The 23,302-nt window shown below is 45.2% G+C and overlaps 2 protein-coding genes across 2 annotated transcripts in view; one reads left to right on the top strand and one right to left on the bottom strand.

The window, feature by feature from the left end:
• Nucleotides 1-23,302, bottom strand: part of AEBP1 (AE binding protein 1) — a 95,684-nt gene that overhangs the window by 7,997 nt on the left and 64,385 nt on the right. The window contains 8 exon segments of the mRNA XM_068274758.1: nucleotides 3,107-3,494; nucleotides 4,179-4,358; nucleotides 5,114-5,310; nucleotides 7,123-7,246; nucleotides 7,330-7,418; nucleotides 10,895-11,039; nucleotides 21,894-21,978; nucleotides 22,092-22,231. Of these exon segments, the coding sequence (XP_068130859.1) occupies nucleotides 3,107-3,494; nucleotides 4,179-4,358; nucleotides 5,114-5,310; nucleotides 7,123-7,246; nucleotides 7,330-7,418; nucleotides 10,895-11,039; nucleotides 21,894-21,978; nucleotides 22,092-22,231 (1,348 nt within the window).
• Nucleotides 1-23,302, top strand: part of POLD2 (DNA polymerase delta 2, accessory subunit) — a 115,905-nt gene that overhangs the window by 72,305 nt on the left and 20,298 nt on the right. The window lies entirely within an intron of this gene.

Genomic DNA, 23,302 nt, shown 5'->3' with positions numbered 1-23,302 from the left:
CTACCTCACAGGCGGCCCGGCCCTGACTGTACACCATTGTTAAAAAGCAGAATCCTATATGGGTGGTGTCCTGATGTCTTCAGGTCACAGGTGATGCTCCGCCCCCTTGGCAGTGCAGTCATGGCCATGTCTCTGAAGACTGACAAAACTCTTGAGAAATCGCCACGTGCGCTGATTCAGCCCATCCCCAGCCAAGCAGCCACCAATTAGGCAGCGGCTGCCAAGTCGGGGGCGTGCCACAGCAATGCAGATGGGGGTGGCGAGAGCTTAGGCAGAATTACCAGGGCCCATTCTTCAAGGAAGGCATTCGCGCTCACATGATTTGGAGTGTTCTGCGCAGGCGCAGTAGTTCAGCGACTGCGCAGAACACTCCAGATCACGTGAGCTTGAGTGTCACCAGATTACGTGAGCTCGAGTGTCACGGCTGCACGCAGGCACAGTAGATGCCAATCAGAATCTGCATCGCAGGAGACCCTGGGCCTCCGGCTGGAAGCAGAGCTGTGGCGAGTGACATATCTGCTGCCAGGGGCTGGAGGAAGCCCTGGGTAAGCAGTTTTTGTTTTTTTTCTCTTCGCATCTGTCCTTTAAGCTTTCTTGCAAGGAGCAGCAAAATCTAGAGTGATGTGAAAATGTACCGTTACAGCTGACCCCCCTCACTGGTTCCCAAGCCTCATTTGGTCAGGCAGCTTCACAGAGCTGGCGCAAAAGCAAGGCTCTGCGGTGATGCCAAGCACGGCCTTAAAGACAAAACGACTGGGTCTCCACCTGGATTTGTACAAAAATGCTGGTTTATTGTACCGTAGTAATAGAAAAAACACACAACGTTTCAGCCTGCGACCTTTATCAAGTGTAACACTTGATAAAGGCCGCAGGCCGAAACGTCGGGTGTTCTTTCTATTACTACGGTACACTAAACCAGCATTTTTGCAAAAATCCAGGTGGAGACCCAGTCGTTTTGTCTTTGTTGCTGTGAATGTTACACACCTAAGAGGGATCCAGGTGTGGACTGGTTGACTCCCTGGTATATCCATTATCTTGCAGTAGAGCTGTGGGAACACTTTTCTTGCTGCCAAGCACAGCCTTCCCAGCAAATCTTTACATGAGATAGCCCTGGGTTCTGGGACTCTGTGAAAGATATCCATGCAGCCACACATCATCACTGCGTATATGGATCCCATCACTCCATGTAGGTGGATGGGAACAGTTCTGCTTCAACTCTGCATTCTTCCAGCAGAGGATTTCTAATATAAATCTGCAAATGTATTTACATTTCTGGCTAGATAAACCTTATATTTTCAGTATTCATTCATAGTTGATTGATGTAAATACAATAAAGGAAAACTGCTAGCGGTACTTTGCCACAATATCAGTGTCCCCCACTCACAGTAGCACTATCCCGAACTGAACTCAGAACTTCCTCTCTGCTCTAAGACATAAGAAACAGCATAATAACCTAACATTTCTGTTACGGCTGATACAGTCCTGCAATACATCTTCAGTGTGTCTACTTCCTGCTTTCATGGAAGCAGACAGAGCAAAGACATCCTGTCTTTACAAAATAGCTGCTCTGTCTGGCAGAGGAGATTCCTGAGCTGAAACAGCGCAAACAGATCAAATTACAATGGTGATTAGTCACAGATGAGGGGTAATTAGACAGGCTAAACTCTCTAAATACATACAGGACACATTTTTCTGTTTGCCTTCTGTCCTGTGCAAGAGTTCATGTCCACTTTACAAGGGAACCTGAAGTGAAGGGGGTTATGGAGGTTATATTTCCTTTTAATAAACAATACCATTAGCCTGGCAGTCCTGCTGATCCACTGCCTCTTATAGTTTTAGCAATACACCTAGAACAATCATGAAGATCAGATGTGTCCAACAATAATCTGTCAAGGTTAGCTGCATGCTTGTTTCAGGTGTGTTATGCAGTTGGTTTTTTTAAATGTTTGGAAGGATGTATGATTTTCGATCCACTTATCACATGTAGACCACTTTGTATTGGTCTTTCACGTGGAATTCCAATAAAATTGATTCATGTTTGTGGCAATAATAGGACAAAATGAGGAAAACTTTAAGGGGGCCGAATACTTTTGCAAATCACTGTATGTGTGTCAAGAGGGTATATTACTATTACGGTACTTTATAAATTATGGGCTTGTAATTAGGGATAGAAGCAAAACTGAAAAAAATGCACCTTTATTTCCAAATAAAATATTGGCGCCATACTAGGGAAAAATTTTAAACGTTGCAATAACCGGGACAAAGAAAATGTGTAGGTTTTAATCAAGGTAGTATGTATTATTTTAAAACTATAATAGCCGAAAACTGAGAAATAATGCATTTCCTGTTTAAACTCTTTTAGAATAAAATAATTTGTAGCAAAAAGTACCCCCCAAAGAACGGCTAATTGGCGGTGAAAAAAACAAGATGTAGATGGTTTCTTTGTGATAAGGCTGGATAATGAACTGGTTAAGGGCACCGCCTTTGACATGGGAGACCAGGGTTCGAATCCTGGCTATGGTCTGTACCTATCCAGTAAGGAGTTCAAGGCAAGACTCCCTAACACTGCAGGGTCGGTGGCCTCTTGAGCGCGTCCCAGTGGCTGCATTATTATTATAAGTAGTAATAAAGTTATTGGCAAATGAATGGAAGGAGCACTTACAGGTAAAAAATTTCTGTTTTTTTAAGGGGAAACCTCCTTGAGAAGGTGAAGTGGTTAAAGTGGACCTGAACTCTTGCACAGGACAGAAGAAAAACATGGAGAAATGCACTCTGTGTGTATTTAGAGAGTTTAGCCTATCTTTTTCCCCCTCATCAGTGACTAATCACAAGTTGTAATTTGATCTCAGCTGAGTCAGCTGGCTGCCACAGCAGTGCAGCTAATTTGTAAACTCAGAATGTTAACAATATGTCTGCTTCCATGAAAGTAGGAAGTAGCCATTTCAGATTTATTGCAGGATGTGTGTCAGCTGTAACAAAGAATTGTTTTTTCTTTAAAGGTTATTATGCTGTTGCTTATCTTTTAGAGCAGAGAGGAAGTTTTGAGTTCAGGTCCGCTTTAAGGGAAAGGACTAAAGCACACATTTAAAGACTTTCTGCTACTTACTGCCGGTTACAGGTCTCCATTTTGCTCCGTTGACAATGCCCATACCCTTGGTGTAGTCATCTGCATGACAGCTGCCGCGGGCTATATCCCCCATGTTCAGATGGGCAGAGGCATAAGCGATCGCAAGCCACCGAAAAATAGCATGATCAGACGTCTTGGAAACGCCTTCATCATCTTCTCCAGGTGCTTCAACAACCTCCTCTTCCTCCTCCTCCTCATACTCATTGTAAACACGGTTAGGGCGATAATAGAGCTGTTCTTCATCTTTTACTGCCCGTGCCTTGTCATAAGGGTAGGAGACCAGCTTCTCTCCACCTTGTAAATTGGCTCCCAGGACAAAAGGATTTTTTTCCATCCAGGCAATAATGGCTCTAGTCTCTAACGCCACCTAGAAAATATCAGTTTCACAATAAGCACCTTAGTGAAGTAGGGTCCGGTTTTATCAATGAGCAGAAATGCAGTTCTAGGTTCTGACTCAGTTCTGTATGATGCCTGAAGAAAAAAACTTAAATGTTTTGAAAGCCTGCAATAAACCATGTACAGTTAGTCATTAAAAGTATCACTTTATCAACATTTTTTGGATTGATGTCTGCAATAAGCACCTTAAAGGGAACCAGAGAGGAACGGGGGGTTGAAAAAAGAAAATGATTTTATACATACCTGGGGCTTCTTCCAGCTCCATAAGCCTGAATCGCTCCCACGCCGCCGTCCTCAGCTTCCTGGATCCGCCGGTACCGGGCCCGTCACTTCCGGCGGACGCGGCCAATTGTCCGCATCACAGGGGCTCCCTCCATACATGTACGCATGCGGCAGCGCAGTAAGCAGCCACATGCGTATCTGTATGGAGAGAGAGCACCCTGCAATGCGGAGAATTGGCCGCGTCCGCCGGCCGACTTGCCGACTCGCGGCAATGACGGGACCCGGTGGCGGCGGATCCAGGCAGCGGAGGACGGCGGCGTGGGAGCGATCCGTGCGTATGGGGCTGGAGGAAGCCCCAGGTATGTATATTGAATCCTCTCTGGTTCCCTTTAATAACCCCTTATGGCCCACAAAATCAATAACAAATACATACTGTGGCATCATCTGCCAAGGCATGTTCTGGAATAGGCAAGTTATTGTTGGGAACACGATGAGGGACCCACTTCTTGTCTTCAGCTGACCAGAATGCCGTGTTCAGGTCTGGGAAGTTGGTGAAGATATCATACCCTTCCTCTGTCCAGTGGCCCAGTGCCCAGTTACCCAATTCTGAACCCTGAATATAGAGAAGGAAACAGGTCAAGTTTGGATGTGTCATTCTAAAATTCTCTGATCTGTATCTTTATTGATCATTTTATAAATGCCTTGCATATTCAACTTTAAATGCTGAGCAGGTCTACACTGACCGGAACTGTAAAGAGTCAGGGTGTCAAAGCAGCCAAGAATCACTCAGTTTGTGCAGGCGTGGAAAACAAGCGACAACAGTTCTTGTTCTGTGAAGCTATTTACTCCTATAGGAGGAGGAATATAACTGCACTGTCTGTTCTGGAAATTAATGCAACACACTAGTGCAAATTCAAAACTGGAAATATAATACACCTTGAGTTTAACATCTGCTTTGGAAAACCTTGGTTGGCTGCATACTGACATTATTATTGATGCTAAACTGGAAAAATTGTAATCAAATGTAGCAGCTGCATGAAATGTGCATCAACTCTGAATTCTTGGCATCTCATTGACCCTCCCTAGTCACGACCAGCCATTCAGAAGCTTACAAATCCATGGATAGTCATCCTGCAAAATGTATGTAGCATACATGGATTATCTCTATTCAACAATAACAGTAACATTTCTATAGCGCTTTTCTCCCATAGGGCTCAAAGTGCTTATGCTCTCTCAGATTCAGTAATTGGTAGTATGATGCCAGATTTCCTTCAAAAATGCACATTTTTTGTGTACAGAATTCATGCAAAGCCTCGCTTTTAGGCCATTTCGAGACTTCAGTAGTCCCGGCCCTTGACATACACTTACCATGGGACTGGCAATCTCATAGCCATCAGGGTTGAGGGAAGGTACGAGGTGAATCCTGGTGTCTTGGACAAGAGATATTATCCGCGGATTGCCATCTCGATATTCTTTGCACATAAACTGCATCAGGAGAAGTAGTAATTCCCGTCCCAGAGCCTCATTCCCGTGAAGTCCAGCCGTGTACCTGAACTCTGGCTCTCCTGTATGGACACAGAGATACAACAAGGTCAGACAGCATCCCCTTGCCACGTAACTGTTACAAGGCTACATTCGCCTCTGTGATATAGCACATTGCAGAGCTATGCGTCTGTTGCTATGGTGAGGGGAGGAGGGGCAATGTGCAGTGCACAGCGAATAAGCTTTTGGCGGGAAGGGTTGAGGAGGGGAATAATGGATTTAGCCACTGACTGACTGTCACTTAAAGATCCCACTTGCTGATTCATTAATCAACTTCAGGGGACATCTGCATATACAGGAGATTCAATCTAATGTGTGTACTAGGCATAAGTCTTGACTTAGCCCATATCACCTGTTAAGAACTTACCTAGACAACATCCAGCATTACTTCTGGCTTTTCAAAGAGCAGGCCTGGGCAGCCAGCTTCCTCCTCTCCTCATCTCCCTAGAGGTGGGCATGCGCACATTAACTGCTTCTGGCCTGGGCGGTTCTGGTGGTCATTTGAAGCTTACCCGAAGCGGAGGGGGGGGCAAATGGGATGCAGAGGCATGTTCCCTGCTGCATGACATGCCTCTGTGCCCCCACTCTCCCCCCCCCCCTCCCCAAAGTTGGTGTCATGCAGCCTTCTCCAGCTGCCATCGGACAGCTCTGCCTCCCCACAGTCGCTCCCCCTGCTCCTCCCCCGCCTCCCTGCACACTGCAGCTCTTCCAGCGTCCTAACGCCAGGGGTCACGAAAAAAGAAACTAGAGGACTGCAGGCCACAGGAGACAGCAGGGATTGCGGCTACCTGATCTGCCCAGCCCCCCCCCCCCCCCCCGATCAGGTAGCATTGTTGTTTTTTTAGTTTAAATCCCCACTTAGGGTTCCCTTTAATGACCAGAGTCATCCTTTCAGTATTTTGCACTGTTTACTGTGATTGCACACAGTTATCACGGGGTCAGGAGCCAATGAAGAGATATGGAAGCTCTGCTGTCACTGACAGCAGAGCGAGTGGGTGCAGCAAAAAACCAGTGGAGCGAACAGCAAGAGCGACAGAACCGCATGGTGTGGCTGATTAAAATCTATGCCCTGGCAGGAATAGCAGCACCCAAACAGGGTGTGAATTTCAATTAGCAAGGTCTGGAAGCAGTTAACCCCAAGCAGACATGTTTGAGTGTTCCTGCTTCCAGTCACACACATGCATGGTCCATCTTATTCCCTTTGGTGCCACTATCAGCCAGAGGAACATTACCAATTAAGTTTTGATGAGTAGCCAGTTGACCACTATGTTACTAGTGCAGTCAATAACCTGCTTGGACTTGATTAGTCATTGCCCCAATAAAGCTCTTCCCTGTCGAGATCCCACTGTATCCCTGCCCCTGATAGTGTTTAGTCATTTGTCTGCTACTCCCCTAAGTGCGATTATTGGCTGCTCCTGTGTAATGAACCTACATGCCCTTTGACCCTGTGATTGATTGCTCCCTGGCCGGACCTTGGTTGTGTAACTTGACCTGTTCGTGAATAGGGCTTTGGATACTGTGTACCTCAGACCTCCCGTGTACGATTCTGGACTGTTGGACTACTCTTGTTGGATGGTGTAGTGCTGCGATTACCTCTAACATTTCCTGTTTGCCATGTGAACTGTCTGACTACCCTGCTTGCCTGTGCCTAGCGGCTAGCCTAGTGGGGTTCAGGTGGTACTTCTGCCTAAAATCCAAGGCATAAAGTCCCTAGAGGTTGGGTGCAGACACACCACATAGGGTGAAGGCTGCGGTGCAGATTGGGGCATAGGATCTAAAAGGAAGGCAGGAGATCCGCCAGGCCCTATATTACCATTTTTGAGTAACATTCTCACCTACTTCATGCTCTCCTGGGTTGCCAGAGATTTCCATGGCATAGATTTTAAGACCTTTAGCTGTCTTTCCAATGTTGTATATTCTGGTGATGGTTGGACATTCCTCATTCACGACCTTCATGAGCTGCAGAGGGATGAACATGGTTGGTGGTTCAGAAAGGTGTATTTGTCAAGGATACTGTGTGGATAAGCGGGAGAGAAGCTCACCTGTCTCATGTCCTTGTAGTTGTGATGCCGAAAATCCAGATTATCTGTAGATGTTATCACCTCATTCTGGCTGTAGTAGCTGACCACATCTAGAAGAAAATCACAGTTTACATAGAAGTTATAGCTCATCATGTAAAGCTACAAACTAACATTCCTGTACATAGGAACATTTCTGAAATGTTTCTAGCTGTATGGTTACTTGTGTACAGCAGAAGCAGCAGAGTAAAAGCAGTGATTTTTTTATTAACCATCCAAGGCTGGATTTACCATAAGGCACTGTAGGCACGCGCCTACAGGCGCCTGATGATGGAAAGGCACTCACTTCCCTCCCTGAGTGCCTTCCTCCCTCTTTCCCTATATAGAGTCCTGATGAGAGTGTAAATGAGAATTTACTCACCCAGCTCTCAGCATTCCACTGACAAGATCTCCCTTCAGTCAGGGACACCTCTAGCTACTTAATATTGAGGGCACTTCTGGCTACCTAATGCTATGGGACACCTGTAGCTACTTATGATGGACAGGGGAAGTAAGAGAGAAGTGACAGGTGGGCCACTTGTTGTTCGGCAGGGGTTTGTAGGTTCATGGAGGGCGAAGTCTAGGGAGCCAGGACATCTGTGCCTATAGGCTCCTGTGAGGTAAATCCTGGCCTGTAACCATCACACAGTAATGTTAAATCAGGCCTGTACCCAGGGCCTCGTTTGCTGTTTCCTTTCATCCCCTTACCTAGACTCTGTTCCACTACCCTCTAGATTGTAAACTCATAAGAACAGAGACCTCCCCAGCTCCCCCAGCGCAGTTCTGACTCCATCACATGAACATGTACATGTATTGCTGGTTGTTATCAAACCGTGCAGAAACTATGCATGTGTTTTGCATACATGCATTTATAGTCCCTACTGTTGTCTGTATTCTGTTCTGTACAGCGCCATTGAGCTTTATAAATTAAAAAAAGTAACAACATCAACAGACAGAATCACTAGTTAATTAGCTTTTTTGCCATTTTCTTTATGTTTTATGGGGGAGATTAAAAAAAAAACACCTCAGGCTGGGATCCTAATCAAGTGACTTTTGTAATAGTGCATAACAAGAAGTAGGGCTGTTCTTAAAGAGTAACTGTCGAGCATAAAATAAAAAATCAATTATTTACTTTTATCTGGTAAACAAGTAATAGAAATGCTAACCATCACGATTAGTTTTTTTGTTGATAAATGACCATGCCCCAATTTACCTGATTCTTATTTGGTACACACAAAATTTGGTATGCACAAAAGAAGGTTACAGGGCATGCTGTATTGTCATTTTTTGCTCCTCTACTTTCCCCTCAGACATAACTAATGCAGCCTGATTGGCTGAAGCCTCTTTCCCTCCTGTTTTCCCCTCCCACACCTCTGTTCCTCTCTGATAGGCTAATATTTCTCATGCTGAGACAATGCACTTTCTGTAGTGGATGGTGGGCAATGCAAACACAATCAGGCAGAGGAGAGTAAGGGAGGAAATGACATCAGGATTGGCTTCAAAATAGCTACAGTTAAAATGGGAAACGCTAAGAAGGATTTTCTCATAATGTAGAAAAATCACTAAAATCAAAACGTGGACAGAGCAAATACATATGTTATGTAAGTAGAGCAAGTATTTATCTACTTATATATATGTGTGTTGTTTTTCTGAGATAGTATGGCTGACAGCTCCTCTTTAAGCAAAAGCTTTTCAGGCTGTGTATTCACCTCCCCATCAGAGTCCAGTGCTGTGCCTGTGAGACCATCCTGTCTGTCTCCTGCTTTCTGGCCCGTCACTCTCCTCATGTAGCATGTAATCACGCTACATGCGGTAGGAGATTCTGGGCACTGGGGTGAGTGGTGAGCGGACAGGGGGAAACACAGCACTGGACTCTGGTGGAGAGGTGAGAGCACAGCTTCTGGTGCGCTACACTCTGCATTTACACACTAAGCTGTGGTAGTGCAGGAAGGGGGTGTGCAACGAAATGCAACAGGATCTGGGAATTCTTTGTATCCCGAGGACTACCTGTATTAAGCATCCACCTTATACATCACATGGTTCATATTCTCGTGTGTGTGTGTGGGGAGGGGGGGGGGGTTTAAGAGGGTGGGTGGGGTGACATAGGACTTCTTGCCTGGAGTGACAAAAAGGCTAGAAACGGCCCTGACAAGAAGCATGCTGGGAGAATTACATGAGCAGTGGCTTCAGGTAACTCCACCCACTTCCCGCTTCTCTGTATCAGTATTAAAGAAGCTGAACACTACAAAGAGGTTTCCTAAATTCAGGACTACGTCAATACCGTGGATACAGTTTAGGCAAGACACTGAATATACAGTACTTTGCCAGCTAGGTAGTAACCTTTTTTTTCAATCAAAACCGGGCCTTTACTTCTTGCTGAAGTTCTGGATCTAGTTCCCACCAGGATCACTACTTGCATGCAGTTTGACTGGATGTTTGCCAGGTACTCCATCAGGGGCATAACAATAGCCATAGCAGTCATAGCAGCTGCTATGGTGCCCTGGAGCACAGGGGGACCAGGTGGTACTTGATGTATTCATTATTACATTTCTTGTGTTCCTCCACCCTCTGACTATCAGTGCCCATGGACTATGTGCAGTGTAGATTGCACAAGAATGTAAATTGCTGATTAACTCCTTTCCATAAGAGAGGGGCAGGTGGCATAGCTAAAGAGTGCCTATGGTACATCTGAGGGCCCTATGAAACGTTTGCTATGGGGCTTCATAATCTCTAGCTAAGCCACTGTACTCCAGCATCCAAAAGAACACTGACAGGATAAATGCCTGCTAGCCAAACAGCCTTTTGGCAAACAGAGTTTGTACCACACAACCTGCAGAGATGTTGCTAGGATCAAAGAAAAGATTATACTTTCAAAAGGATAAAAAGAACAGCACCGCTTAAAAAGTCCAAAATGTGGTAGAAAATACAAAAACACTTTATTACAGTCTCACAGTGTATAATTACAAGGCACAAGATAAAATCACTTAAAATATTAACCCATAAAAGTAATCCATAACCATTAGTACTAAATGTAGTAATATGTAGTCAAGATAGCCACTGCATTGTATCAAGATGGAGTCACATATGGGATCAAAAAAGGTCCATGTGCAACTATTGAACCCGGGTTCAGTAATACGCAGTCACGCAGTCATTGTTATTACTGAACCCCGGGTTCAGTAGTCGCACATTAACCTTTTTTGATCCCATATGTGACTCCATCTTGATACAATTCAGTGGCTATCTTGACTACATATTACTGCATTTGGTACTAATTATTATGGAGGACTTTTATGGGTTAATATTTTAAGTGATTTTATCTTGTGCCTTGTAATTATACACTGTGAGACTGTAATAAAGATTTTTTGTATTTTCTACCACATTTTGGACTTTTTGAGGGGGGTTAAAGGGTTTCTTTTTATCCTTTTGAAAGTACAAACAGCCTTTTGGATAATGGATGCAGGATTATAAACCCCTTTGGTGGAACGGAATGATGTGAAGGATGCAGCATTCTATGTAAGGAATGCATTATGTTGTGTATGCTGTTTCTTACTAGAAATGGGACACCCCAGGATCTCGATGCGCATGCACAGACTGCCGTTCCATGTCTGCGGGTAGATGCGGATAAATCTTGCAGCCACGGGATCTGGAAATTCCGTCTGCACCGGCGTATCCTTGTCCACATTTCCAACGAACATCTACAAAGACAAAGGCAATCCTAAGAATAGCCAGAAGTGTCGTGATCAGTCACATATTCCTTCCATAGTCGCATTTACAATGTATATACTGTAGGCTGTCACTTTCTTGGCTTGGGCAATGGCCGCAAGAATGTTGTCTATTGAGTCTAAATGTGACATTGTGACAGTCTCAATGCATCCAGATGTGACCTTCAAATGCTGCAGTGCTTCTTTCCAGTAATGTAGCAATAGGGGGTGCAGAGGTTGCAACCGCACCGGGGCCCTTGGGCCAGAGGGGCCCTTCCTCAACCACAGTATTAGCTGTCTATTGGTCCTGTGTGGTAATCACTTCTATAGATGCTTTGAATAGTAGTAATCATTAAAGAGAACCTGTACTGAGTAAAAATATTTAAAATAAACGCATGAGGTAACTTCAAATGAACATTACATAGTTACCTTGCCATCAGTTCCTCTCAGAAGCTCATCATTTTCTTCTGACAATAATCCCTTCCAGCTCTGACAATATTTTGTCAGATCTGAAATATATCAGTTGCGGTCAGTAAGATATCAGTTGCTGTCAGTTATAGCTGAGAGGAAAACTGATGTACCAGGTAAAGTCCATGTTTCCCTATGGCTCAAGTGGGCGATGTTACAGTTTAACAGTGTGCTGACCAGAAAGCTGTTATGGGTAATGGCCATTTTCAAAATGGAGGACGGAAAATTCCATTGATCACAGTGAACAAACAGGACGCGGGACAGGAGAAAGACACTGAGGAGTAGACTACATGGAAGGTAAGTATGACTTGTGTATGCTTATTTTGACTTTTAATTTTCAGTTCAGGTTTTCTTTAACCACTTGAGGACCTAGGGCTTTCTACCCCTTAAGGACCGGCCACTTTTTTTCCATTCAGACCACTGCAGCTTTCACGGTTTATTGCTCGCTCATACAACCTACCACCTAAATGAATTTTGGCTCCTTTTCTTGTCACTAATAAAGCTTTCTTTTGGTGCTATTTGATTGCTCCTGCGATTTTTACTTTTTATTATATTCATCAAAAAAGACATGAATTTTGGCAAAAAAATGATTTTTTTAACTTTCTGTGCTTACCTTTTTCAAATAAAGTAAAATTTCTGTATACATGCAGCGCGAAAAATGTGGACAAACATGTTTTTGATAAAAAAAACCCCATTCAGTGTATATTTATTGGTTTGGGTAAAAGTTATAGCGTTTACAAACTATGGTGCAAAAAGTGAATTTTCCCATTTTCAAGCATCTATGACTTTTCTGACCCCCTGTCATGTTTCATGAGGGGCTAGAATTCCAGGATAGTATAAATACCCCCCAAATGACCCCATTTTGGAAAGAAGACATCCCAAAGTATTCACTGAGAGGCATAGTGAGTTCATAGAAGATATTATTTTTTGTCACAAGTAAGCAGAAAATGACACTTTGTGACAAAAAAAAAAAAAAAAGTTTCCATTTCTTCTAACTTGCGACAAAAAAAAATGAAATCTGCCACGGACTCACCATGCCCCTCTCTGAATACCTTGAAGGGTCTACTTTCCAAAATGGGGTCATTTGTGGGGTGTGTTTACTGTCCTGACATTTTGGGGGGTGCTAAATTGTAAGCACCCCTGTAAAGCCTAAAGGTGCTCATTGGACTTTGGACCCCTTAGCGCAGTTAGGCTGCAAAAAAGTGCCACACATGTGGTATTGCCGTACTCAGGAGAAGTAGTATAATGTGTTTTGGGGTGTATTTTTACACATACCCATGCTGGGTGGGAGAAATATCTCTGTAAATGACAATTTGTTAATTTTTTTTACACACAATTGTCCATTTACAGAGATCTTTCTCCCACTCAGCATGGGTATGTGTAAAAATACACCCCAAAACACATTATACTACTTCTCCTGAGTACGGCGATACCACATGTGTGGCACTTTTTTGCACCCTAACTGCGCTAAAGTGCCCAAAGTCCAATGCGTACCTTTAGGATTTCACAGGTCATTTTGAGAAATTTTGTTTCAAGACTACTCCTCACGGTTTAGGGCCCCTAAAATGCCAGGGCAGTATAGGAACCCCACAAATGACCCCATTTTAGAAAGAAGACACCCCAAGGTATTCCGTTAGGAGTATGGTGAGTTCATAGAAGATTTTATTTTTTGTCACAAGTTAGCGGAAAATGACACTTTGTGAAAAAACACAATTAAAATCAATTTCCGCTAACTTGTGACAAAAAATAAAATCTTCTATGAACTCGCCATACTACTAACGGAATACCTTGGGGTGTATTCTTTCTAAAATGGGGTCATTTGTGGGGTTCCTATACTGCCCTGGTATTTTAGGGGCCCTAAACCGTGAGGAGTAGTCTTGAAACAAAATTTCTCAAAATGACCTGTGAAATCCTAAAGGTACTCATTGGACTTTGGGCCCTTTAGCGCAGTTAGGGTGCAAAAAAGTGCCACACGTGGTATCGCCGTACTCGGGAGAAGTAGTACAATGTGTTTTGGGGTGTATTTTTACACATACCCATGCTGGGTGGGAGAAACACCTCTGTAAATGACAATCTTTTGATTTTTTTACACACAATTGTCCATTTACAGTGGTATTTCTCCCACCCAGCATGGGTATGTGTAAAAATACACCCCAAAACACATTGTACTACTTCTCCCGAGTACGGCGATACCACATGTGTGGCACTTTTTTGCACCCTAACTGCGCTAAGGGGCCCAAAGTCCAATGAGTACCATTAGGATTTCACAGGTCATTTTTGTTTCAAGACTACTCCTCACGGTTTAGGGCCCCTAAAATGCCAGGGCAGTATAGGAACCCCACAAATGACCCCATTTTAGAAATAAGACACCCCAAGGTATTCCGTTAGTAGTATGGCGAGTTCATAGAAGATTTTATTTTTTGTCACAAGTTAGCGGAAATTGATTTTAATTGTTTTTTTTCACAAAGTGTCATTTTCCGCTAACTTGTGACAAAAAATAAATTCTTCTATGAACTCACCATACTCCTAACGGAATACGTTTGGGTGTCTTCTTTCTAGAATGGGGTCATTTGTGGGGTTCCTATACTGCCCTGGCATTTTAGGGGCCCTAAACCGTGAGGAGTAGTCTTGAAACAAAAATGACCTGTGAAATCCTAAAGGTACTCATTGGACTTTGGGCCCCTTAGCACAGTTAGGCTGCAAAAAAATGCCAATCATGTGGTATCGCCGTACTCGGGAGATGTAGTATAATGTGTTTTGGGGTCTATTTTTACACATACCCATGCTGGGTGGGAGAAATACCTCTGTAAATGACAATTGTTTGATTTTCTTTACACACAATTGTCCATTTACAGAGAGATTTCTCCCACCCAGCATGTGTATGTGTAAAAATACACCCCAAAACACATTATACTACTTCTCCTGAGTATGGCGATACCACATGTGTGACACTTTTTTGCAGCCTAGGTGCGCTAAGGGGCCCAACGTCCTAATCACAGGTCATTTTGAGGCATTTGTTTTCTAGACTACTCCTCACGGTTTAGGGCCCCTAAAATGCCAGGGCAGTATAGGAACCCCACAAGTGACCCCATTTTAGAAAGAAGACACCCCAAGGTATTCCGTTAGGTGTATGGCGAGTATATAGAAGATTTTATTTTTTGTCACAAGTTAGTGAAAAATGACACTTTGTGAAAAAAAAACAAAAATCAATTTCCGCTAACTTTTGACAAAAAATAAAATCTTCTATGAACTCGTCATACACCTAACAGAATACATTGGGATGTCTTTTTTTCTAAAATGGGGTCCGTTTCTGGGGTTCCTATACCGCCCTGGCATTTTACGGGCCCAAAACCGTGAGTAGTCTGGAAACCAAATGTCTCAAAATGACTGTTCAGGGGTATAAGCATCTGCAAATTTTGATGACAGGTGGTCTATGAGGGGGCGAATTTTGTGGAACCGGTCATATGCAGGGTGGCCTTTTAGATGACAGGTTGTATTGGGCCTTATCTGATGGATAGGAGTGCTAGGGGGGGTGACAGGAGGTGATTGATGGGTGTCTCAGGGGGTGGTTAGAGGGGAAAATAGATGCAATCAATGCACTGGGGAGGTGATCGGAAGAGGGTCTGAGGGGGATCTGAGGGTTTGGCCGAGTGATCAGGAGCCCACACGGGGCAAATTAGGGCCTGATCTGATGGGTAGGTGTGCTAGGGGGTGACAGGAGGTGATTGATGGGTGTCTCAAGGTGTGATTAGAGGGGGGAATAGATGCAAGCAATGCACTGGCGAGGTGATCAGGGCTGGGGCCTGAGGGCATTCTGAGGGTGTGGGCGGGTGATTGAGTGCCCTAGGGGCAGATAGGGATCTGATAGGTAGCAGTGACAGGGGGTGATTGATGGGTAATTAGTGGGTGTTTAGGGTAGAGAACAGATATAAACACTGCCCTTGGGAGGTGATCTGACGTCGGATCTGCGGGCGAACTATTGGTGTGGGTGATCAAGGCAGTGGCAAGGGGCAGGTTAGGGGCTGATTGATGAGTGGCAGTGACAGGGGGTGATTGATGGGTGGCAGTGCCAGGGGGTGATTGATGGGTGGCAGTGACAGGGGGTGATTGATGGGTGATTGACAGGTGATCAGTGGGTTATTACAGGGAAGAACAGATGTAACTAATGCACTGGCTAATTGATAAGGGGGGGTCTGAGGGCAATCTGAGCGTGTGGGCGGGTGATTGGGTGCCCGCAAGGGGCAGATTAGGGTCTGATCTGATGGGTAACAGTGACAGGTGGTGATAGGGGGTGATTGATGGGTAATTAGTGGGTGGTTAGAGGAGAGAATAGATGTAAACACCGCGCTTGGGTGGTGATCTGATGTCGGATCTGCGGGCGATCTATTGGTGTGGGTGGGTGATCAGATTGCCCGCAAGGGGCAGGTTAGGGGCTGATTGATGGGTGGCAGTGACAGGGGGTGATTGATGGGTGATTGACAGGTGATTGACAGGTGATCAGGGGGGATAGATGCATACAGTACACAGGGGGGGGGGGTCTGGGGAGAATCTGAGGGGTGGGGGGGTGATCAGGAGGGGGCAGTGGGCAGGGGGGGAGATAAAAAAAAAATAGCGTTGACAGATAGTGACAGGGAGTGATTGATGGGTGATTAGGGGGGTGATTGGGTGCAAACAGGGGTCTGGGGGGTGGGCAGGGGGGGGGGTCTGAGGGGTGCTGTGGGCGATCTGGGGCAGGGGGGGGAGAAATCAGTGTGCTTGGGTGCAGACTAGGGTGGCTGCAGCCTGCCCTGGTGGTCCCTCGGACACTGGGACCACCAGGGCAGGAGGCAGCCTGTATAATACACTTTGTAAACATTACAAAGTGTATTATACACTTTGTATGCGGCGATCGCGGGGTTAACATCCCGCCGGCGCTTCCGTATAGCCGGCGGGATGTTGCGGCGGGCGAGCGGTGACAGGCGCCGGCGGAGGATCGCGTCACGGATGACGCGATCGCTCCGCCCATGCCCCTACAAGGACCGCCGCCATTTGTCTATACGGCGGTCCTTGCGGGGTGCACTTCCCGGCCGCCTCTGTGCGTTAGGCGGTCGGGAAGTGGTTAAGAAGCTGTTCCCAATCCCCTTCTGGCACACCGGCGTACCTACCGGGGATGCGACCCCCTCAGCCGCAGGGGGGCCCGGGGCTGCTCTGGGGCCCGCTCACTGTGTGTGGGAGCCAGTTCATTCCCCGCAGCCCCGCTCCAGCAGCCTGCATAGTCTCCGGCAGGCAGAGCAGGGCTACGGCAAGATGGCCGCCGAAGAAGCCCTACACTGTAGACTATTTGTGTCTCTAGTACAGGGCTTCGTCAGCCATCTTGCCGTAGCCCTGCACTCTGCCTGTCAGCGCGGGAGATGTGCTGCAGGAGGACTCGGGGAGCTGCGAGCCAGATGTCGGGAGAGGAGAAGACTTCTGTCAGGTAAGTGAATTGTTTTTTTTTCACAGGTGCATTTTTTTTTTCTAGTGTCTGCTGCCTACATTGTGATTTTCAGGTGTCTGCTGCACACATTATGATTTTCTGGTGTCTGCTGCCCACATTACGATTTTCTGGTCACTGCTGCCCACATTGCGATTTTCTGGTGTCTGCTGCCCACATTACGATTTTCAGGTGTCTGCTGCCCATATTACGATTTTCTGGTCACTGCTGCCCTCATTGCGATTTTCTGGTGTCTGCTGCCTACATTACGATTTTCAGGTGTCTGCTGCCCATATTATGATTTTCTGGTGTCTGCTGCCCACATTACGATTTTCAGGTGCCTGCTGCCCACATTACGATTTTCAGGTGTCTGCTGCCCACATTATAATTTTCTGGTGTCTGCTGCCCACATTGCGATTTTCTGGTGTCTGCTGCCCACATTACGATTTTCTGGTGTCCGCTGCCCACATTGCGATTTTCAAGTGTCTGCTGCCCACATTACGATTTTCTGGTCACTGCTGCCCACATTACGATTTTCTGGTCACTGCTGCCTTCATTGCGATTTTCTGGTCACTGCTGCCCACATTGCGATTTTCTGGTGTCTGCTGCCTACATTACGATTTTCAGGTGTCTGCTACCCATATTACGATTTTCTGGTGTCTGCTGCCCACATTACGATTTTCAGGTGTCTGCTGCCCACATTACGATTTTCAGGTGTCTGCTGCCCACATTGCGATTTTCAGGTGTCTGCTACCCACATTGCGATTTTCTGGTGTCTGCTGCCCACATTACGATTTTCTGGTGTATGCTGCCCACATTAGGATTTTCTGGTGACTGCTGCCCACATTAGGATTTTCTGGTGAATGCTGCCCACATTGCGATTTTCTGGTGACTGCTGCCCACATAAGGATTTTCTGGTGACTGCTGCCCACATTGCGATTTTCTGGTGACTGCTGCCCACATTGCGATTTTCTGGTGACTGCTGCCCACATTGCGATTTTCTGGTGACTGCTGCCCACATTGCGATTTTCTGGTGACTGCTGCCCACATTGCGATTTTCTGGTGACTGCTGCCCACATAAGGATTTTCTGGTGAATGCTGCCCACATAAGGATTTTCTGGTGAATGCTGCCCACATTAGGATTTTCTGGTGACTGCTGCCCACATTAGGATTTTCTGGTGACTGCTGCCCACATTAGGATTTTCTGGTGACTGATGCCCACATTACGATTTTCTGGCCCACATTAGGATTGTCTGGTAAAATGCTGCCCACTTTACAATTAATTTACAGTGAAACGCTGCCCCATTACGATTATTTGGCACCTATGGGGGGGGGGGGGGGCCCATCCAAATATTCTCAGGGGGGCCCAGTGATTTCTAGTTACGCCCCTGTCCTGGCACCTCTGACACTGCGGTTGTCCTTGGCAGGTTTTGATGTGCCGTATCAATTCTTATGTATAGAGTGCTTGGGAGGTGGCAATGTAAAACTTAGCTATGCCACTGCTTTATGAATATAACAGGTTAGAATATGAAATCCTTGTCCATCAGACATTACAGCTGAAGGTCACACCGACTATAAACTAATAAATATATCCCAGCTTTACGTGAGGGTCACAATGTCCAGTAATGGGATTTGGGATATTCACTGCTCAGTGACCAGAACAAAGGTGGAGAACTGCCTACCTTCTATTATCTATGATCATCACTATCCAGAGCACAGTCTGCTGCTCTCTTACTACTCAGATACTTCCAACATTCAATTTTTGGTGACATAGCAGAGCGTCACCCTGTTAGTGATGTCATGCGATCTAGTGGAGGTACATCACAGCTCCTTTCACACTGTGCACTGTTGTGCTGCAGGGTAACGCTACTCTAATGAAAGTCTATGGGCATTGCATACCTGGCGTGGTGTGATGCCATCCGCCGGATGTGCGCGATTTAACGTGTAAGGGTTTTTCCCCTTCCTCTGGATCAACAGAGATATGTGAGGGAACAAGCTGGTGTTGTACTTTGTTCTCTGGTTGAACTCGATGGACTATGTCTTTTTTCAACCTAAATAACTATGTAACTATGTAAAGCAACAGCATGTTGTTGGGCAACATTCACTGAGACTGGAAGTCATGTAAGTCAATAGCGATGCAGATATTTTAATTTTTTTCATGCTTGCGCTGCAGTGCGCATGTGCAGGAGTGTATTTTTTCAATACACTTCAGCGCAATTCTTATTTCGGCCACAAGATGAGAGCGCTGGAGAGCCTCACTTATTGATTGGCCTGCAGCCAGAATGGAGATTACCGCACACTGCCGCAGTAATCTCCAATGGCCTTCTTTGGTGTTGCAACAAAACAGCCGATTTCCAGTGTGAAACCGGCCTAAGGTAATTTCCGGTCATGTTGCTGACCTTGTTATAGTCATGTTGCTGAACTTGGAAGTAGACTCTGCCCTCTCCTTCAGCCAACACATCCAAAATGTTACCAGAACCTGCAACTTCCATCTTCGAAACGTCTCCAAAATCCGCCCCTTTCTGACCCCAGACACTACCAAGCTTCTCATCCATGCCCTTATCTCCCGCTTTGACTACTGCAATGCCGTACTATCTGGCCTCCCTTTAAAACGCATTGAACCCCTTCAATCAGTCATGAATGCAGCAGCTAGACTCATCAGACTTTCCCACCACTATGCTTCCACTTGTCCCCTCTGCGAAGCCCTACACTGGCTCCCTATCAGCTTCAGGATCAGTTTTAAGGTTCTGTGCCTTACCTACAAATCTGTGCACAAGACCTGCCCAACCTACATTTCTGAGCTCATCAACAGATATATACCTGCCCGTCCCCTCCGGTCCTCCAATGATCTCCACCTGACCTCCCCACGCATTTCTGATTCCCATGCATGCTTACAAGACTTCTTAAGAGCTGCCCCCACCCTATGGAACTCCCTTCCACTCCCCCTCAGACTCGCTCCTTCCTTCAACACCTTCAAGCAAGTCCTCAAAACACATTTCTTTAAAATAGCCTACACCACATCTACCACACTCTAACTCTCTGTCAATCACCCTTTCCACAGTCCTACCTTATGAGTCCCCCCACCCTTTAGATTTTAAGCATTGGCAGGGCCTCCCCCCTCCCTTAGTGTGTCCTTCTTAATTTTATTACCCCAGCAATTACACCCTTCTCATGGACTAACTCGTACTTGTTTTGCCAGGTCTCTGTAAACCGCATTTTATACCTTGATTGTATGTATAACCTTGTGCTATGTTGTATAACCGTTTGCTACCTCTCTGTCTGTCACCCCTTTTTGCAATGTATGTATCCCTATTTATTGTCCAGCGCTGCATAATATGTTGGCGCTTTATAAATACAATAAATAATAATAATAATAATGTGAAATAACTCTAAAGCTTCTGCACAACTATGTACTTTAATTGTAAGGAGAACAGAGGCGCCAACAGAATAAAATATATCTAAAAACTTTAAAATTCCTCGGGAGGCGGTGGTAGACTCATATCCCCGAAGCAGACATGATACTGTCGGTTTTAGTACAAACAAATTTATTTATATACTTCAACATACAGTGCAGCGCATTTCGCATTCAGAGAGAGAGGCGTTTATCATGACCCTAAGACTGCACTGTGTGTACTCCTGTTCATTATTGCCTGAAGAAGCGGAAATATACCCGCGAAACGCGTTGCACTGTATGTTGGAGCATATAAATAAATTTGTACTAAAACCGACAGTATCATGTCTGCTCCGGGGAGATGAGTCCACCACCGCCTCCCGAGGAATTTCAACATTTTTAGATATATTTTATTCTGTTGGCGCCTCTGTTCTCCTTACAATATCAGCATCCACCCCTGGTGGAGGGGTTGAATTCCCTTTCTTCATCTTAATCCTGAGTGAGGACAGGCCTAATCTCCTCACCTGCCTACACAGTGGTTGCCTAATTGGTAACCCTGACTTGTAAGTATATCTATCATATACTTTAAAATTTACCCATCACCCAACTTACTACACTATATTGGGCTCTCGGTCTCCCTTCTTTTTCTCATGTTCTTAAATTGAATCAGATGGAAAATTAAGAACATTTTAAAACCACAGTCAAAGCTGGGCCTTAAACTGCGATCCATCAGCAGATGTAAAGTCGCCTCCGTTTGTTGCTATGCAGCTGGCCAACTTACTAGAGGGATATGTCACTCATCGCTGAAGCATGGTGGCATAATGACTAGCCCTCTCACTTTCCTCCTACATTCCAAAAACATACAGATACACTGACATGACTGTAAAAGGGATTAGACCAGGGCTGTCAAATTCAAATACAAAGTGCTCCGAAATTGTATACTGGGACCTAGTCAAGGGTTAACCTCAATATCTACTGGCCACCTTCCTCCCTTATAAAGTTCCCTGGTGTCCAATGGCCCCCACCATCCTCTATACAGTTCCCTGGTATCTAGAGGCCGCCACCCTATCTTATACATTTCTCTGGTGTCTAGAGGCCCCTCCCCTCCCCTATACAGTACTCTAGTGTTTAGTGCTTTACCCCCTACCTCCCCCATATGGCTTCCTTGGTGTTCTAGGTCTTCACCTCCAATATAGCTTTCCTAGAGTGGGCCAAACATAATGCAAAGTGGGGAAAACCACTTGAGGGCCAAATGTAATGGCTCTGAGGGCCAGAGTTCGACATGTATGGATTAGACTGTGAGGCTTTCTGAAGGATAGTTACAGTTAGTGACATGACTGTGTACTCTGTAAAGTGCTGCAGAAGATGTCAGTGTTCTCTAAATACTAAATAAATAAAACTGACAACTGGGAATCTCATGGTAAACTAGACTTGCTAATAGATGCAGATGAAGCATAAATGTCATAATATATCATTTGTGATAAAAGACCAAAAAAAATCTGCTTCCAGTAAAGTATGAATAAATTAACAGGCTCACCATCTCCTCATATCCATTGCTGTACAAGACCCAGTTCTGGCTGTCATTACTAAAGCCCACATAGTAGGAGGTGACAAAGTCATCACTAAAAGACAAAAAGGCAAAAAAATGAACAAAGATAGATACTGTAGATAGATAGACAGACAGACAGACAGAATAGATAAGATAGTACATGCAGGTGAACCATGGTGTACTTACTGGAGCACAGAGTCCCGCCCCTGGGTGATAACTCCAGTGAATAATGTGGTTCTTCTTGTGTCTACTTCTAACCACTGCACTGTGCTTTCATCCTCAGCACACCAAGCACCATCAAAGAAGTCATCCTCATCAGTACCTGCCTACAGGGGAGACACAGGCTAGTTAACAATTAAACAATAACATTTCTATAGCGATTTTCTCCCATAGGACTCAAAGTGCTTAGGCTCTCTCAGATTCAGTCATTGGTAGTAGGATGAAGTATTCACACAACAAAAGTTATATTTCTGCAAATGCCAAACTGAACAGGTGGGTTTTCAATCAGAATTTAAACACGTCCAGGGATGGAGCTGTCCTGATCTGCTGAGGTAAGGTGTTCTATAATAAAGGAGCGGCATGACAGAAGGCTCTGGGACCACAAGTTTTCAGATTGACTCTGGGTATGACTATTGATTATTGTATGATTATTGGAACCTGTGGATCTGAGATTGCAGGGACTGCTAGACAGCTGCAACATATCTTTTATTTATCCAAGTAGTTAGTACCGTATTTTTCGGACTATAAGACGCTCTTAACCATAAGACGCACCTGGGTTTAGAGGGGAAAAAAACGGGAAAAAATATAAACTGAACCTGGTGCATTTATGGTGAAGGGACATCTTGTGGATCATGCCCCCTTTGTACCTCTTGTATCTCCCTGTCCTCCTCTGCCCCCCTTGTGTTCTCCTCTATGCCCCTTTGTGTCTCTCTGTGTTCTCCTCTGCATGGACACAGTACTGGGAGTCCCTGACATTGCAGCTGGTAGGAGGTTCATATTGGCAGCGTTCACAAGTCAGGAACTCCCTACATTTGGACTATAAGACGCAGTGACTCCCAACTTTTGGGTCTTATAGTCCAAAAAAATACAGTATCTAATATGCACCGTGTATTTTACTGTAATTTTTTTCCAATATTTTAAACACTACACTGTCCGCTGCCGCTGGCTGCACGTGATCTAGTGCAAGCGGGGGAACCAAGCCTCAAAGTTGTCCAGTCCTGTCAGTTTTTGACAGTTGGCATGGGCAGATTTTACTGTGTTTAATGTTTTTAAAGCAAAAATGTAATGTTGAGTGTAATCCCATTTTAAGAATGGATGTTGAATTATCTTGTAGACTAGACGTGCTGTCAGTTAATGAGAAAAAAAATAGGTGTATCACAGACTCCTTTTAGGGACCT

Source organism: Hyperolius riggenbachi, chromosome 3 (genome assembly GCF_040937935.1).
Source record: "Hyperolius riggenbachi isolate aHypRig1 chromosome 3, aHypRig1.pri, whole genome shotgun sequence".
Taxonomy (NCBI): Eukaryota; Metazoa; Chordata; class Amphibia; order Anura; family Hyperoliidae; genus Hyperolius; species Hyperolius riggenbachi.
This window is presented reverse-complemented; position numbering and strand designations above follow the sequence as displayed.